General features: G+C 33.5%; 1 protein-coding gene across 7 annotated transcripts in view; it reads left to right on the top strand.

Moving 5' to 3' along the window:
- The window catches only part of Zzz3 (zinc finger ZZ-type containing 3), a 108,787-nt gene that overhangs the window by 73,816 nt on the left and 16,933 nt on the right, over window positions 1-18,038 (top strand). For 6 of the 7 annotated variants that reach the window (XM_046443169.2, XM_058578940.1, XM_046443167.2 and 3 more), the window contains 4 exons: window positions 12,327-12,465; window positions 15,662-15,809; window positions 15,896-16,011; window positions 17,028-17,099. In XM_046443169.2, coding sequence (XP_046299125.1) covers window positions 12,327-12,465; window positions 15,662-15,809; window positions 15,896-16,011; window positions 17,028-17,099 — 475 coding nt within the window. The remainder of the gene's footprint in view (window positions 1-12,326; window positions 12,466-15,661; window positions 15,810-15,895; window positions 16,012-17,027; window positions 17,100-18,038) is intronic. The other variant, XM_046443168.2, reaches the window with a different exon arrangement.

Below are 18,038 nucleotides of genomic sequence, written 5' to 3'. Positions count from 1 at the left end.
ATCGAACCCGGGCCAGGCGAGCGCGCTACCACTTGAGCCACATCCCCAGTCTAGCAGTTTCTTTTCTAAGTGTAAAGAGAATGAACTATTGGTAATTCCTAATGAATATATTTCTTTTTACTATATATTTTTCTTTTGGTAGTGCTGAGGATTGAACTCAGAGCCTTGCACATGCCAGCCCCTTGTATTTATTTTTAAAATTAACATAGCATAATAATTCTGAAATCTGGCTACCTATTAGAAATCATTGGTATATTGTAAAAGTATAGGAATGCCTAGCCTGACTCACCCCAGAGAATCTGATTTAATTGTTGAATCTCAGTCATCTGTATTATTATTATTTTTAAAGCTCTGCAAATGATTCCTGGTTTGAACCATTGCTATATATAGAATAATTTTAGAAACTATTTAAGATGTCATATTGAGACCAAAGTTTGAAGTTAAAAAGAGACATGTTAAGTTGGTTTTTCAATTGAAATATTTTTGTTATGCATTTCTTTTTATTTAGCTTTAGAAAAAGGTTTTTCATTGTTTGTTTTTTTAAGCGGTACAAGGGATTTAACCTAGGGCTGCTCTACCTCTGAACTACATCCCTAGGCCTTTTTACTTTTTCTTCTGAAAACTAAGTTGCCTGGGCTGGCCTTGAACTTGTGATCTTCCTGCCTCAGTCTCCTGACTCATTGTGAATATTACAGATGTGTTCCATCACACTTGCCTAGGGAAAAGCATATCTTTAATTTGATATCTAATTAAAATCAGATGCCTTCTGATTTTTTTGTGGTGTTAGAAATTGAACTCAGGGTTTCATGCATTACAGGTAAATGCTGTATCACTGAGTTAAGTATCCAGCTCTTAATATTTATTCAGTATAATTTTATTATAAGCTATAATAATAATAAAACATTCTTAAAATATTTATAAGCAAATAGCAAAGTATAATTTTAAACTGTCATTCCAAAAAGTTATATATATATGTTATATATATATGTTGTTTTGATTGTTTATTTAGCCTTATTTTGAAGAACTTACTGTTTAATATCTAATACAGTTTTCTTTAATCTTCATGCATTTAATCTTTGTATGCTGAAAGTCAACAGTAAAATATATCTTGTAGAATTAATTTAAATTTTTAGATAATAATTATTTTTTACTAATAATTGGCTTCTGTGTCTTAGTAGAGCACTTTCCTAGCATGCTTAAGGCTCGGGCAAAATCTCAGTACTGAAAATAAAAATCAGAAGTGTCTTTAATTATCAAAGATTATATTAGTTGATATAGATTTATTCTCAAATTAGTTTAAGATCTATGTAAAACAGATTATTTTTCTAAAAAGAGTTTCTAAGAATTTTAAGTGATGTAATGCATCTGGAATAGATTTTTCCCAATTGATATTTGTTCATTCATTCAGGAAATATGTAAGAAGTCCCTTCTTTATGTTAAAGGAATGTTGACTACTTGGGCTATATCAACAATTAGGTCACCTACTTTAATGAAATGTGTGTATTATAAATAATTTGTTACAAGTCTATGTATATTTTGTGTGCATTTGTCTTTCAGGTTTATTAATTTTTCTGGAGATTTTCTTTTTGTAAAAAGAGATAAAAACAAAGTATTAGGTGTCATCACATGAAGTTCAGTGTGGAATGATGACAAACAATTGGTGAAACCAACAACATACATTAATTACGTCAGTAAGAAAGTATTTGCTGAGATCCCCAAGGTTTCTTCCCTTTCCCTGTTCAGAATTTGATACTGAAATAAAAAGCATATAAACTGACATTTGGTTAAGTTCATACAAACTAAAGAGTTTGAGGGGAAAAAACTTTAGTCTGTATAAATTTTATATTGTCTTGTTAAAAATGTAGATTCCTAGGTCTCTACTCAAATGCTTTTAGAAAATTTGGGATAGGGAATAGGTACTTGGAGGTTTAATTTTTCATCTTGAGGATATGTATAAAGATGGTCCTTGGATCACTTTGAGAAACCGCCTGCCCTTATAGACTTCTTTCACTTTTAAGATGTTGCTGTGGCCCTACATTTTGTGGGGGTAGAAGAGAAATAACATCTTTACTTTTTTGGAGAAAGATATTATTTTGGAAAGAGAACATAGCAGAGATAGGTCCCTGAGAATATCTTTCATCATTTCCTTGATTCTAAGAAACTGTTGAAATCTTGCAGGTTTTCTGATGATTAATTTGAAAATAGGTACTGTTTGTGCAAATATAATTTTTTTTTATTGTCTAAGTAGTCTAGAAGAAACTTGAGTTGACAGTGTCTTGAAGAATTAGGCAAGCTCTAGAATTATTTTTTTCTTTGCTAGACATGTGATTTTTAATCTGTGTTCAGTCCTGAGTTTGACTAATTTCACACAACCTCGAAAGTGAATGAAAAATTACAGTGCCCTGCTAATTATGCTCATAAATAATGTAAAAGTATTGATTGTGTCCATAACTGCATAAATTGTGTTTAATTAAGTATAAGTTGTCAGGCATGGTGGCACCTGCCTTCCCAACTATTTGCAAAGCTAAGGCAGGAGGATCATTTGAATCCAGGACTTTGAAAACAGCCATTGAAACATAATGAGATCCTTCTTGGTTACTTGTGACTTAAGGTTCCAAGCATTTCAGTGCTTGGCTGGGGGTGTGGCTCAGTGGTAGAATACTTAGCACATTCAAGATCCTGAAGTTTGATCCCCAGCACTACCCAAACACAAGCCAATAAACAAGTATTTCAGTGCTGGGGTAATTACTTTTGGTTAAAGCCAGTGCTTTAGGACTATAGATTTTTTAATTTTATCCATTAGCCAGTATGCACTGTGGGCTGCTGTTGCTTTATTCTGAATAGATGGGCAACTGGTCACTGACATAGACATATATTCCCTGATCTTGCTTTTTTTTCTTTTTGGTACTGGGGACCCAGGGTTGCCTTACCACTGAGCTATATCCCCAGCACTTTCTTGTTTTATTTTTAAGACTGGGTCTTGCTAAATTGCTGAGGCTGGTCTCAAAAGTTGCATTTCTCCTGAGCCTCCTGAATCACTGGGGTTACCTGTGTGTACCACCAGGCCCTGGCAATGTCCTGTTCTTTAAGTGCTTAGCTTTCTCATCAACATTTTTTTCCTCTCTTCTCCCAATGCCTTTCCTTTTGAGAAATGGAAGAGGAAATTTCTCACACTTCTTCATATTGGTAGCCTGGTAAACAGAGTTTCCAATTAATTATATTTGGGGGCCTCTTAGGTTCATAATTCACTTTTGTATCACATATAAAATCTTCTTTATTCTTATTAAGCCACAAGATGAACTGACTTCTGCTTCATAGAGAAAGTAAAAGGCAATAGAACTGAACTTCTTCAGCCAACGTCTTGCCAGGAAACCTACATGTATATCTGCATGTGTACCTATCCTGTGTAAGCATATATAATAGCCTATCAGTTATGCTCTTGGAAGTCAGACTTAGCTAGGTTCAGATCCCCCACATGAAATCTTGAAGTTTTGTTTATCTTTTATTTATTTATTTTAGTACTGGGGATTGAACCCATGGGCACTTTACCATTGAGCCACAACTCCAGCCCTTTAAATTTTCATTTTGAGACAGGGTCTCAGTAAATTGCTGAGCCTGGCCTTGAACTTGGGATCCTCTTGCATCATCCTCCCAAGTAGCTGGGATTTCAGGTATGCACCACCATTCCTGGCTTGTTCCTTAATATTTAAAGGGTAAAAATAATTATAGAACTACTGGTATCGTAGTATCTTATAAATACTAAATCTTCAATGAAAAATGATGATAATTATTTTTAAACATGTGGATGGGAAGGACTCTGTCTCCATTGGAGGTTAATCCTTCTGTCATGGAGTTGGGTCCCATCCCCTGCTTTTTAGGTATCTTGTTCTATTTATTTTTACTTTTGACTGATTTTGCATTAATCATTCTTTCTAATCACCACTTTCCCATCAGCACTTAAATCTTTCCTCATTTAAAAATCATAATTTTGCCAGGCACAATGGTGCACGCCTATAATCCCAGTGACTCAGGAGGCTAAGGCAGGAGGTTAGCAAGTTTGATGTCAGTCTCAGCAATTTAGTGAGGTCCTAAGCAACTTAGTGAAATCTTGTCTCAAAAAATAGAGGGGGACTCTAGCTCAATGACAAAGTGTCCATGGGTTCAATCTAGTACCAAAAAAATAAAAATCATTTCAGGGCTGGGGTTATGGCTTAGTGGTAGAGCACTCACCTAGCATGGGTGAGGCACTGGGTTTGATCCTCAGCACCACACAAAGATAAATAAATAAAGGTATTGTGTGCATCTACAACTAAAACATTTTTTAAAAAAATCATTTCATATCATTTACTTTTGCAAATACTATTCTACTTATTCTCTTCACAGTTAAATTTCTTGAATAAATTGATTCTACTTTCCATGTGTACTCTGTTCATTTTCATTTTCTCTAAAACCATTGATATCTAGCTGTTATCAATCTAGTTGTCCATTAATCCACTGAGGTGACTCACTAGTATCTTTGTATGAAGTCCAGTGGATTCATCTCATTGATTTTTCATTTACAGTATGTTTCGTAGTGCTACTCTCCTTTTTGGAATACTTTTTTCAGTTTCTGTAATTTTTTTTTTTTTTTTTTAAACAGTCACCAGGTGCCGTAGAGGTCATATCGTAAATCTCAAGTTTACCCATTTGCCTCTTTGTGTCTCCTTTTTACTATCTTAATATAGTATCTTAATATAGTCTGTCTGTCCCCAGGTTATTACAACAACTCATTAATTGGTCCTCCTTTAGAGCCTTGCTTCACTGTAATCCATTCTCTTTCTGATGTGAATGATTTTTGCAATGTTTTTGTTGTTCCCCAGCTTAACTCCTTCATAGCAAGTCAAGTCTTGGCTTTACAGAACCCTGTGTAATTGATCCCTTTCTTCCTTTTGAGCATTAAGTCTTTCTTCATTACCAGTTGCACCAAACTTCTTTCTGTTCTAAAGTGTCATGCTTTGCCCAGAAGCATTTGTGCATAATGTCCCTTCTATTAGGAACAACGCTTGAACTTTTTCCTTGCTACTCCCTTTTCCAGCTATTTCTCTGTCTTCTTTCTGGTCTCAGTTGAAATTATTTTAGGTAACTGTCTCTGATTCACAAAGATTTTATCTGATGCCCTCTCATATTGTGTGCTTCTTTCTTTCTTTTAATATTTATTTTTTAGTTTTAAGTGGACACAATATCTTTATTTTACATTTATGTGGTGCTGAGGATCGAACCCAGTACCTCTTGCATGCTAGATGAGCACAATACCACTGAGCCACAACCCCAGCCTTTGTACACTTTTTTCTACAGCACTGAACACCTCATATTTACTTTTTTATGTTGCTTCCCTGACTGATACAGGAAAAGGCCCTTTTCTGTTTTTACCACCATTATATTCTCAATGCTTAATATAATATTTTATTCAGTAAAAGAATTAATGGGTAAGTGAATGAGAGCTTGCTAGTTCACCAGGAATTTGGAACTAAGAGGAATTTACTTTGGCATAAAAGTACAAAAATGTTTATGTCACTGACTGAATTCTTCTATTTAAACCAGGCTGATTTTCCCTGTGTATTTTCAAGAGTTCCTCAATGTCTGGATTGCCTTTTTAGCCTTACTGGTTGTGTCAGACAGATGTTCTATTCCACCCAGAAAGAACTATTTATTTCCTTCTTATCCAGATTTATTTGTAGAGGGTATTCAGGATCCCAGTCCTAGGTAAGGACTGGTTTCTCAGAGCCTCTGCCTTTGTTAGGCCCTGGACACCACCTTTGATCCTCTACAGTTTTAGGCTGTCAAAAGCATTGCTCAGCCTCTCAGCCTCCTCTTCTGTGTCAGAAAAATTGCTTCAGGGTGAAAGATAAAACATTCTTTATCTTTATCATTCTGTTTTTTATCTTCCCTTGGCTCTTGACCTTGTAATAACTCACAATTTTCTTAGCTCTTTGATGCTTTTAAGACTTTTATAATATTTTCCAGCCTTTTATTGGTTGTTTTCATTGAAGAGTTTGTCTTTAATTTGCCTAGTCTGTATTTTCCAGAAGTAGAAATTTGTCCCTGCTGAGCATTTAGTTTTAGTTATTATACATTTTTATATGTTCCTTTTCAGTTACATACTCAGTTTTTGTAGCTTCCTATTCTTTGAAGATATTTTCTTGCCTATCTTCTTATTCTTTGTGTCTTGCTTTCTTTATATGCTTGTTGAATGTGAGCTGTTTGCTTTCTTTGGGAAATTGCATATGGTTCATCTTTGAGGCCTAGGATAAAGGAAGATGCATTCCTTTAGAAAGGATTGCATGTTTTTGTGGGGTGGCGTGTAGGGTGGATGGGGTTGTATATCAGTCTAGGACCCCTGTCATAAACTTTAATCCTGCTTTATTTTTTTGAGCCACCTAGGTAATATGATTTTTCCAGTTCCCATAGAATTTTTTCTTTCATAAAGGAGTAGAAAGTATCATATTATGCAGCTCCTATTTCACCAAATAGATGATTCTTAAATTTTGTGTTCTGTATACTTGAAATCATGTATATACTTTGTGAGTTCATTATTTTGCAGAAAGTTAAAATACTACTCTTGATTGAAATTGTGGGGTAGTTAGAGTAAATTCAGGCACCACCACCACCCCCGAATTGTTTTAAATGGGTAAATTGCTAGATTGGCCGGAATTTGTTATTTTTACAGTGTTCTCATTTTTATTCTTAAAAATCAGTTTACATAGTTTTGTCCTGTTTAATGATATCCAGCATATATCTTTACTTATTTTTCTTATTTCCTTTTGTTCACCTGTATGTACCTGTACAATGTACACACTTGTAAAATCATTAGTTAACTCATCTGATCCTAAGTTTTTCTAAACCTCTTTGCCTTTTCTTCTTACAAAGTAGTTAAACAAGTGCATTAATTCTTATGACATCTAACTTCCATCTGGCTGTTCTCAGTGTTCATAGGGCAATCAACTGCCTTTTCTACTAGCAAAGTATGATGAAACACTTTTTCATATGTTTTTTAAAAAATACTTATTTTTTAGTTATAGGTGGACCACAATATCTTTGTTTTATATTTATGTGGTGCTGAGGATCAAACCCAGTGCCTCACGCATGCTAGGCAAGTGCTCTACTTATGAGCCACAACCCCAGCCCTTCATATGTTTTTATTTAAGAAAATTATAAAACTTGGAAAAGTTAGAGTAATATAAGCATCTGTATATCTTTAATTTAAATTTATCACTTGTCAACAACTTAATATTTGTTGTCTTCTTATTTCGTTATCTCTTCCCTCCCATCTTGTATAATTATTTATTTTGTTGTTGTTGTCAAGCCTCATAAAAATAGGTTGTAGACTACTTGGGAGGCTGAGGCATGAGGATTGCAAGTTCAAGGCTAGCTTGGGCTACTTGTCTAAAATGTTTTTGAAAAGCAGGGGAGGAGCTGGGGTGTAGATCTATGGCATTTCCTGGCATGTACCACAGGGAGGGAAAAAAGTAATGACTGCAGCCTGTGTGTTTGTGTGTGTGTGTGTGTGTGTGTGTGTGTGTAAGAATTGAACCCAAGCCTCACATATGCAAGGCAAATGCTCTGCCACTGAGCTGCACCCTGGCTCTTGTAGACTTAATGCTCTTACATTTTAGTATGTTTAAATATCATTATCATACTTCAGCAATTTAACATTGGTACAATAAAATGGTTTCATCCACAATCTTTCTTTAAATTTTTTTTATTTATCTCCATAAATATTATTTAGCTATTTTTCCTCTTGTGGAAACTAATCCAAAATTGTGCATTACATTTCCTTGTCATACCTTTTATAGATGTTGTAGAACAAGGGTTAAAAAAACCTTTACTTAAAGGGCCATATAGTAAATATTTTAGCCTTTGTAAATTAAATAAGTGTGGTTTCTGTTGCAGCTACTTCACTCTGTCCATTATACATATAGATAGACTTCTGTCTTTTTGTATTTAATGACATGATTTAATGACTTTTGAAGAATTCTATCAATTTTTTTGGCCGTATGTTTCTAATTTGGATTTTAAAAAATGTTTCATTTGTCTTTTAGAATTACAATTGCCTCTATAATACTAAGATTTATTTCTACCATAGAAATGGAAATTGATTCTTTGAAAAAGATTATGAAGCAGTTGAAAATAATTTTTTTCCGTTGTCCTTTCCCCTTTCACTTTATCCTACCCTCCTCCTTCTCCCTTGCCTTATTGATTGCTGTGTATATAATATTACTTCCTAGAAATTAGACAATAAAATTAACTTCAAGTTACTAATTCCTTGATAGTCTCAGATATCAGGATTTAAAAAAAAATTTTTTTTAGTTGTTGATGGACCTTTATTTTATTCATTTATTTTTATGCGGTGCTGAGAATTGAACCTAGTGCCTCACACATATGAGGCAAGCACTCTACCACTGAGCCACAACCCCAGGCCCAGATATCAGGATTTTTACCTATATTTTTTTTATATATAAATGTTTTTATAATCACAGAAATAAATAAAAACTCAAGCAGACTTAGATACTGAAAAGTAGTGAAAATAGCATAGATATATTTATAAGGGCATTTGTATTTTAGCCAAATATAATTCTACAGTATAAAAACTAATGTCCATGTTGAAGGCAGTGAAACAAAAGTAAACACTTTGCCACAGATAAGCTCAATATCCTTAGCATTGTGTAAGATTCAGAGATTCAGCTTTAGAAATAGATAATGTATCATTTTAATGCAAAGTTGACCTTATGGGAATGTTATAATTGTATTTGCATCTATGCAAAAGCATATAGAATTTTTTAAGTTATTTTCTTACTTGATTAAGTGAATAGCATAAGTGAAAGTAGCATGTTTTATTGACATAGAAGAGTTTTCAGATTTTTAATGTTTTCAAATTTCCTTTAAATATCTGGAGGAACATCTTTGGTGATTGGGTGCTTATCCTGCTATCTTTTATTGGTTTTGACTGAGACAAGGTTTTTATTTGTATTGTGCCTTTATCACAGTTTGCTCCTGGTTTGACCCTTTGTCCTTATAAGACAAAACTATTTCCTTTTCTTCATAGCTGTTCATTAAATAAAACTTGAAATAATATTGTTCTGGAAGTTTTCATTTTTTCACTAAATATTCTTAGTCTTTAATCATTGCCCTCATCCACCACAGCTCCACCCTAAATAGCTGGTATGATCTTGTCAAGTTACTTAATGAGTGCTTATCTTTAGAATAAGGATAATAATACCCATCTCAAAAGTTTGAGACTTAAGATAAGAAAATGTCTAGCATATAGTGTATACCGTAAATGTTCAGTAAATGTTAGGCACTATTGCTATTTCTTTCTCTTTTTTTGTACTGGGAATTGAACCAGCGGCACTTTACCACTGAGCCGTGTATTTAACCTTTTTTATTTATTTTTTATCTGAGACTGGGTCTTAATAAATTTCTGAGGGACTCACCAAATTGCTAAGGCTGACCCCAAACTCTCGATCCTTCTGCCTTAACCTCCCTAGTGTCTGAGATTATGGATGAATGCCACCTGAAATTATAGTGCCCAGCCACTGTTGCTATTTCACATATATATTTGTTTACTTTATTTATTTACTTATTATTTTGTGGTGCTGGGGATTGAGCCCAGGACCTTGAGCATGGGAGGCAAGCACTCTACCAACTGAGCTGTATCCCATCCCCAGCTATTTCTTCTTACATAGTTTCTTATCCACCTTTGTCTGTTTATGAACCTATTAGTCTTTGTCTCAGAGCAAACTGAATACATTGGCAGTTGTGTTGTATAGTTTTGAGGTGTACAGTATTCCCTTGTTAATTTGGGCCAGAGTTAGAGTTGTTTTGTTTTTAAATTTTTAATTCAGAGAGTTTTGAACAGCTACACAAAAATAGATGTACTAGTGTGATAGATCCTCCAATACATGTTTCTTAATATGACCAATCCTGGCCCATTAAAATTCCCATCCAATTCCTTTGCTTCTTCTTTGGTGTAATTATAGCTCTTTTGTTATACCTAAGTTCCATGCCTGATTTATCTTAGTAATTAGATAACTTTTAGGATAGTACCTTGTTTTCTTAGTAATTGTTGAATTAATGAACAAGTCTTGCCATGGATCTGTGACTGAATCAACTTCTGTAGTTTTGAGAGTGGAGTGGATGGAGGGAGAGAATTGAAAATAGACTGTTTTTAACTTGTTTTCTAGATGTCATTCCTGTTTTTTATGATTCTTTCCATATCTGAATGTTTTTCAAAGTCAGATTTATTGTGGAGTAATTTACATACATTAAAGTTGTTATAATTTATTGACATCAATTATAGGCCTTTCTTCCCAGTGTCAGTTTGCTCTAAACATAACAAAGGACAGCTGTCTTTGTAACTAACTTCTTTTTAAATATTAGCTCTTTTTTTTTTTTTTTAACAATTCCATTCTTTCTTGTGCCTCATTCATTATTACTTTCCCTATTGAAATTTGCTGAAAACTTAATAAGCTCAGAACTTTTTAAAAAGTGATATGAAACTACAACTCCTCTTTTAAACAGGGGTAGACACACCATGATGGGTCTTCTTTGTATCCATCTAGTGGAATAGGAGTTCTAGATGAACTGCTTAATAGAGTGTTGAAGAGAGGATAGCTTCTGGTACTCAGCTCAATACCATTGCCCTGAGATTGAACCTTGGGGGAGCTGATGGAGTACAACCAGCCATGGAGGCTGGGTTTGTATGTACTTCATACTTCCCAAAGCAAAAGGAAGCTTAGCTCCAGTTCTCATTTTCTGGGTTGCTTTCTAATACTATATGAAAAAAGCTTTTGAATTTAGTGCTATTGATACCACTCATTTTAAATAGACTTGAAATCCAAAAAATTAATACCTTTTTTAAAAAGGAGCCTTAATGAGTTTAGTCTTAACTTCTATAACTTATCTAGGAGTAATTTAGAAGAGCCCTAACCTTCCCAGAGGAAGCTTACCCTTCAGTGTTAGCAGTTTTACGTTAATGATTAAACATTGTATTGAGATTAGTTAACAAAGACTTGAAGAATAAGATGAGTTTTACGCAGGGGAATAAGAAAGTTTTTTTAAAGAGAATATTATGTTGCAGTTCAATTATGGCTCTGAACCTCAAAGTTGTATTGTTTTACCTTTGATATTTCTGTCCATTTGCTGACTTCTGAACTTAAGATTCAGTTTACTTTTGATTTTATAAGATGTAAGCAAAATTTGATTGCACAAAGTATCAGTCCATTCATTTCTTCATTCAATAAATACTCATGAGCATCTAGATGCTGGGAAGTATGTTATACTTGGCTAAACAAAATGGTGAACAGAACAGATGAGTTTGCCATTGTGGAGCATACAGTCTAATGGGAAACAAGATGCATTTGACGCCATAAAGAAAAAGCTTCGCCATATTTTAAGGACTTAATTGTTTATTTTAAAGTGAACTTGGAGTGACTTTTTCTTGATGCTTTTTATAAAATGTGTTTGGATATTCAGGGATTTTGTGTTAATATGTTTCTAAATGTATATTGACATGCGAAATTAGACATTAGTCAGAAGGGTAGTACAACTTATGCTGAAAGACTATGAATGAGAATGAATTAGTATATATGAACTAGAGTGAGATTTCAGGATAGTGACAAGTGATAGATTTATATAGGCAAAATACTATTTTAGCTGTGCTAAATAAAACTTTGCAGGGAGAGAAGTAAAAATAATGACTTCTCTATAAATGCCCATTAACTTAAAGATATTTGTCTTTATCATAAATGCTAAGGGGGAAAAAGTGCTAATTGTTGATAGAAAAGTAAATCTTTAAAATGAGGGAGGGGTATAGTAGAAAGAGTAAGTGAGAACCATGAGACTTGAGATCATGTCTGAATTATGTGACACTATCCTGTGACTCTGGCTAAGAAAATGTGCCTTGAGATCCCATATTCCAACAGAGTACAACAAAGTAGCTGGATTTGGTGATCCTTCCTAGATGAAATTTTATGATTTTTATTTAGCAGTTTCTTAACCACTCTGATTGTTGAAAAGTCAGAATACTTTCTTATTTTTTGTACTTGTTCAAGATTCAAGAATTAAAAGCTACTGATGGGGGAAGAAGGCTTTGCTTTCTCTAACTGATGTTTTCTGACTAGGTACTACGTAACTCAGGAAGACCTCATTTATTCCCAGTAATATGTTTTACTAAACTCTTTCAGGTAACTTTGAAAAGATTGTGTGCCTTAATAGTAGATCATGGCTTGAACTCAGTTTTTACATATTGTTGTTACTTGAAAATTTTAGTGAGATGTTTTTCTCTGTAGTTACCAGAGATTACTACAGACAATTGCTGTACTTGAGGCTCAGCGTTCTCAAGCAGTCCAAGACCTTGAAAGTTTAGGCAAACACCAGAGAGAAGCATTGAAGAATCCTATTGGATTTGTGGAAAAACTCCAGAAGAAGGTATACATTGGTATTTCTTAATATTCATTAAGATATTTTTGACAATTACTTAAAATTTGTTTTCTTCTATATGAGTATTTGCTTTTTTAAAAGTTTAATTTTCTCCCCTTCTATAATTAACCATATTACTGAAGGTAGAACCATCTTCTTCTATACCTACTTAACACACAGTGAAATTTACATAACTGAAAATAGATATGAGCTTTTATGGAGCTTGTCCTATTTCTTATTCATTTTTCTAGTTCTTTCTGTTAGTAGTCTCATGTTAGTATTTTCTGTTTTCTTCTTTCAGGGCTTCAGAGTTAGTAAAACTAAAAGAAAAAATACTTCAAAATTTATTAACTGCTTTTGTTTGTGTTGACTTTGCACATTAACATAATAAGTACCTTCCATTAGGGAACCACTAATTGCTCAAAATTTTTTTATTTAGTAATTTTTATTTAGTTAGTTTATTTTTTGGCACTGTGTTGGGGATCAAATCTAAGGCTTTGTGCATTACAGGCAAATGCTGTATACAACTAAGCTTGTAATGTGCCCTGAGCCTAGCTCAATAAATTTGAGAGGCATAATATTATATTGTGTGGAAAGATTAAAATGGAATGACTTTGGAAAAAAAGAAAACCTTGTTTCGTACAATATGACTTAGTACCTTTTACTAGTTACTTCCCCTTACCAAATTACAAAAGTGTTGTCTACCAGATGTTGGGCAACAACCTTGGGGACTTCATTTCATTACATGTATTAACTTAGTATTTGTATTTTTCTAGCTCTATTATTTTTTAAAATATATATTTAGTTTTTAGTTGTAGTTGGACACAATACCTTTGTTTTATTTATTTAAATATTTATTTTTTAGTTATAAGTGGACACAATATCTTTATTTTATTTGTATGTGGTGCTGGGGAATCAAACCCAGTGCCTCACACATGTAGGTGGGCACTCTACCTCTGAGCCACAGCCCCAACCCTATTTATTTATTTTTAAAAACTATTTATTTTTTAGTTGTAGTTGGACACAGTATCTTTATTTATTTATTTTTATGTGGTGCTGAGGATCGAACCTCGGTGCTTTCATGTCCCAGGTAAGCACTCTACCGCTGAGCCACAATACCAGCCCCTATTTTATTTATTTATATGTGGTGCTGAGGATTGAACCCAGGGCCTTGCATGTGCTAGGCGAACGCTCGTCTGCTGAGCCATAACTCCAGCCCCTCTAGCTCTATTATTTACTTGGCAAACCTTCTTTCCATGCTTTCAAAAAATGTTAAATTTCAAAATAGATGTGGAATCTATATATTGGTTTGTTAAAACTTCTAAGACTTTAGAGCTGTATTATACTTTCTGTGTTAAATAGAGTCCCCTTAAATGTTTATCAATTTTGACTTGTTAATAGCAAGATTGCTGGTGAACAAAGATATTGTACTTATAGTGGTATTTTATAACAAATTAATGTTAGAAAAGTAAATATTAATAAAAACATTAACCTTAATCTTATTTTAATTATATTTCTAAGTAGGCAAAAAGATGCTATTAGGCATATATGCTAGATATGTATGCACTTGATTATTTGATACTTCTTTTTCTTTTATTTATTTATTTGTTTTAGTTACACGTGACAGTACAATGATCTTGACATACATTTGAATCAGATGGGATATAATTTCTCATTTTTCTGAGTGTACAAGAATTTTTTTACAAAGATATTCAGAAGTGTTTTAAATTCAGACACATTAATAACATGAAAGATTATGTTCTTTAGAAGAAATTTCCCCACTAGATTTGATGTAGAGGTTTAAGTCTTTCATTGTTCTGTATTTATACATGTGTATTCTTTAGGTATACCATGTTAGTTATTGATATGTGATCAGTTTAGTTTGGGGACATCTAAAAATTTCCAGTGTGAAATTAGTGAAACTTGGGATATATTGGTATATAGGATGCAGGGAATATATATGACTTGTTAGTTTTGTTTGATATTACCATCATTATTTTAAAATACTCCATCCTCTAATTTTGTAAAAGTTGGACCTTAGAATAATCTGTAGTTTTTTGATGGTGATGATGCAATATGTTAAGCAAAATAAAAATTAAGAATTTTGTGTCATAAGAATTTTGCTTGTCAGTTTTATAATTTATGATGATTTCCCCTTATTTTAATATAGAAAATTTTGAACACATAGAAAAATTGAAAGTTTTGTATAATTAACACACTTAGACCCATCACCTGTATTTTACAAGTAACATTTTACCATCTTTGCTTTGTCATATATCTTGTGTCTGTCAATCCTTGTATCTGTCAGAAAAGTGCTCTGCCACTGAGCTACAGCTCCAGCCCTGTAATTCTTTCTTTTTTAAAGTGAAATTTGCAACTGAGATTACAGTGCAGTGGTACATGCCTGTAATCCCAGGGGCTCCATCTGGTGGCTGAGGCAGGAGAATCAAGAGTTCGAAGCTAGCCTTAGCAACTTAGCAAGGTCCTAAGCAACTCAGTGAGACCTTGTCTCTAAATAAAATGCAAAAAAGCGCTGGGGATGTTGCTCAGTGGTTAAGTGAAAAAAGAAGTAGGGATGCTCAGTGATAGAGTACCCCTATGTTCAATCCCCAGTACTGGGTGGGGTAGTGGGGAGAGGTATGTGTGATAATTTGGGTCTGGGATTTAGCTCAGTGATAGAACATGTGATTTGGATGCACAAGGCCATGGGTTTGCTCTTCAGCACTGCAAAAAAAAAAAAAAGTCGTAATTTGTGAAAATAATTCATTGTGTACAAAGAAGTCATAAACATGGGTTGTATTTAAAATGAATTCTGTGTGTCATATTTTATTTGTTATAGTCAACACATTTTATACTCTATTCTTAGATACATTTTTGCCTTGGCATTTATGTTTAAATGTGTTAGTGATTGATGGTACAATATGTCTGTATGGTTGATATTTAGAACTATGTCTTTAAGGAGTACTTATTTTTTGCCAAATTCATTTTTCCTTGTCATCATTTTAGCATTTAATATCTTTAGCATTTAATATCTGGGCTATATTATCTTAACTAGCTTTATTATTCATTGGATCCTGTTAGTGCATGGAAATGCTTCACTGGTAATTAGAATGTGGGGTCATCTGAAAATTTGAGTATATTTGATTGTTTCTTGAAGTAAATTTAGGTTTTCCCTTTGTTTTTCTTTGTTTCATCTTTTTTCCAGGCTGATATAGGGCTTCCATATCCACAGAGAGTTGTGCAGTTGCCTGAGATTATATGGGACCAATATACCAATAGCCTTGGGAACTTTGAAAGAGAATTTAAAAATCGTAAAAGACATACTAGGAGAGTTAAGTTAGTTTTTGATAAAGGTAAGAAATCACATGATAAGAATTTAACTAAAGAAACATATGGCAATGCCTTGCTTTAACAATTCTGTACATGGTTTTTTTTTTAGTAGGATTACCTGCTAGACCAAAAAGTCCTTTAGATCCTAAGAAGGATGGAGAGTCCCTTTCATACTCTATGTTGCCTTTGAGTGATGGTCCAGAAGGCTCAAACAGTCGTCCTCAGGTAAGCAATATTAAATATTGAAGTAGGAAAATTTGAGTTTTGGATACAATATTTTAATATTTTGCTAGTTTGTGTTCTAAAATTAAGGCAGTTTTTTTTTTTTTTTTTTTTTTCGGGGTTGGGGGGTACTAGGAATTGAATCCAGGGGCATTTTACCACTGAGCTATGATCCCTAGTCCTTTTTTATATTTTACTTTGAGACAAGGTCTTCCTAAGTAAGTTCCTGAGACTGGCCTCTAACTTGTGATCCTCCCGCCTCAGCCTTTTGAGTTGCTGGGATTACCTGGTTAAAGCAGTGTTTTAGAAGAAGATAATGGTAAGGATATCCACCTTGAAGTTAAGCAGAACCTGGATTGGTGTCTAAACTTACTAGCTGTTAAACTTTGGGTGTTGTTTTTGTTAAAATCTCTAGGCTGCAATTCTTATTAAATGTAACTAAGGTCAGCATGGTGGCATATATCTATAATCCCAGGAATTCTGGAGGCTGAGACAGGGGAATCACAAGTTCGAGGCCAGTGTCGGCAACTTAGTGAGACCCAGTCTCAAAATAAAAAGAGCTGGAGATGTAACTCAGTGGTAAAGTGTTCCTGGATTCAATCCCCAGTACTTAAAAAAAAAAAAAATATATATATATATATATATAGTTAATGTTACAATGGGTATTGTGAGGATTAACTGGGTCTTTACATGTATTGTGCCTAGTAAAGTGTATATTGTGAAATGTGACCGGGAGTTCAATCTTGATCTTTTCACTGTTAGACATGCTACATTTTGAATCCACATTTCCTTTTTTAAAAAAGGAATTATTAGCATGTTTATGACAGCATTACTAAGAGTAATAAATAAACAAACAAACAAACCAAATGAAATATAAGAATTTGAATAGTAAAGCTTAGGTATACATTATTAAAAAATAAGTTTACCAGATTTATTTTGGGATTCATAAGAAGTCCCACAATTTTTGTTATTTGACTGTGTTATTTCCCATTTGAAAAAAGCCTTATTTTATTATACAGATGATAAGAGGACGCCTCTGTGATGATACCAAACCTGAAACATTTAACCAGTTATGGACTGTTGAAGAACAGGTAATAGATATTTCTAAACTGTGTAGGTTTTAAAACAACCCATAAACTGTTACCATTATTAATCGGTATTATGAGTCAAGTGTGTATTATTGAATGTCATCCCTTTTAAATATTGATTTTAAAATATTTAGGCATTTTTGTATGCCTTTTTTGCACATTTCAAGAATTTTGGATTTTTAGGATATACGAATTCTTGTTTAGAGATAATTTTTAAGGAAGAAACCTGGGTTTTGAAAGGGAGATAGAAATGGATGAAATAAAGTGTGTGTGTGGTAGTTTTTTTTTTTTTTGGTAAGAATTTCTTTTTTAGTTGTAGATGGACACCATTTTGTTTATCCATTTTTATGTGGTCCTGAGGATTGAACCTGGTGCCTCACACATGCTAGGCAGGTGCTTTTCCACTGAGCCACAACCCCAGTCCCATAAAGTGGATGTTTTTGTAATGTACCTTTGGAAGAGGGAGAAAGCTCCAAGTACATTTTTAAATTTTGTTGTGGGGAGAAGCTGATAAAGCAAAGCCAGAGTGTTTTGTTATGTTTTGGCATATGCGGAAGGTTGTTTTTTTTAATTATTATTATTATTATTATTATTATTATTTGTGTGTGTGGGGAGAAGCTGATAAAGCAAAGCCAGAGTGCTCTGTTATGTTTTGGCATATGATGAGGATTGTTTATTGGCAAAGTTTGAAACACATCTCTGTCTCATATTAACCTCACAGCTATTATCAGTTTGGCAGTTTATAAAAAAACTTGTAGGAAAAAAAAAATAAAGATACCATTATCTTCAAAAAAATTAGGAGGACCACATAAAAGAGGGAAAAGCTTCTTTTAATATTCTAAATTTGAAGAATTTATATGTGTTTTTCTTAAAACTATAAGGGAGAGCCTGACATATTTTAGCAAGAAAAGATAATCAGTGGAAATCACTAAGATGTATACA

This window comes from Marmota monax, unplaced genomic scaffold (genome assembly GCF_021218885.2).
Source record: "Marmota monax isolate L192 unplaced genomic scaffold, Marmota_monax_Labrador192_F-V1.1 WCK01_AAM20220418_F8-fsc00046, whole genome shotgun sequence".
Taxonomy (NCBI): Eukaryota; Metazoa; Chordata; class Mammalia; order Rodentia; family Sciuridae; genus Marmota; species Marmota monax.
This window is presented reverse-complemented; position numbering and strand designations above follow the sequence as displayed.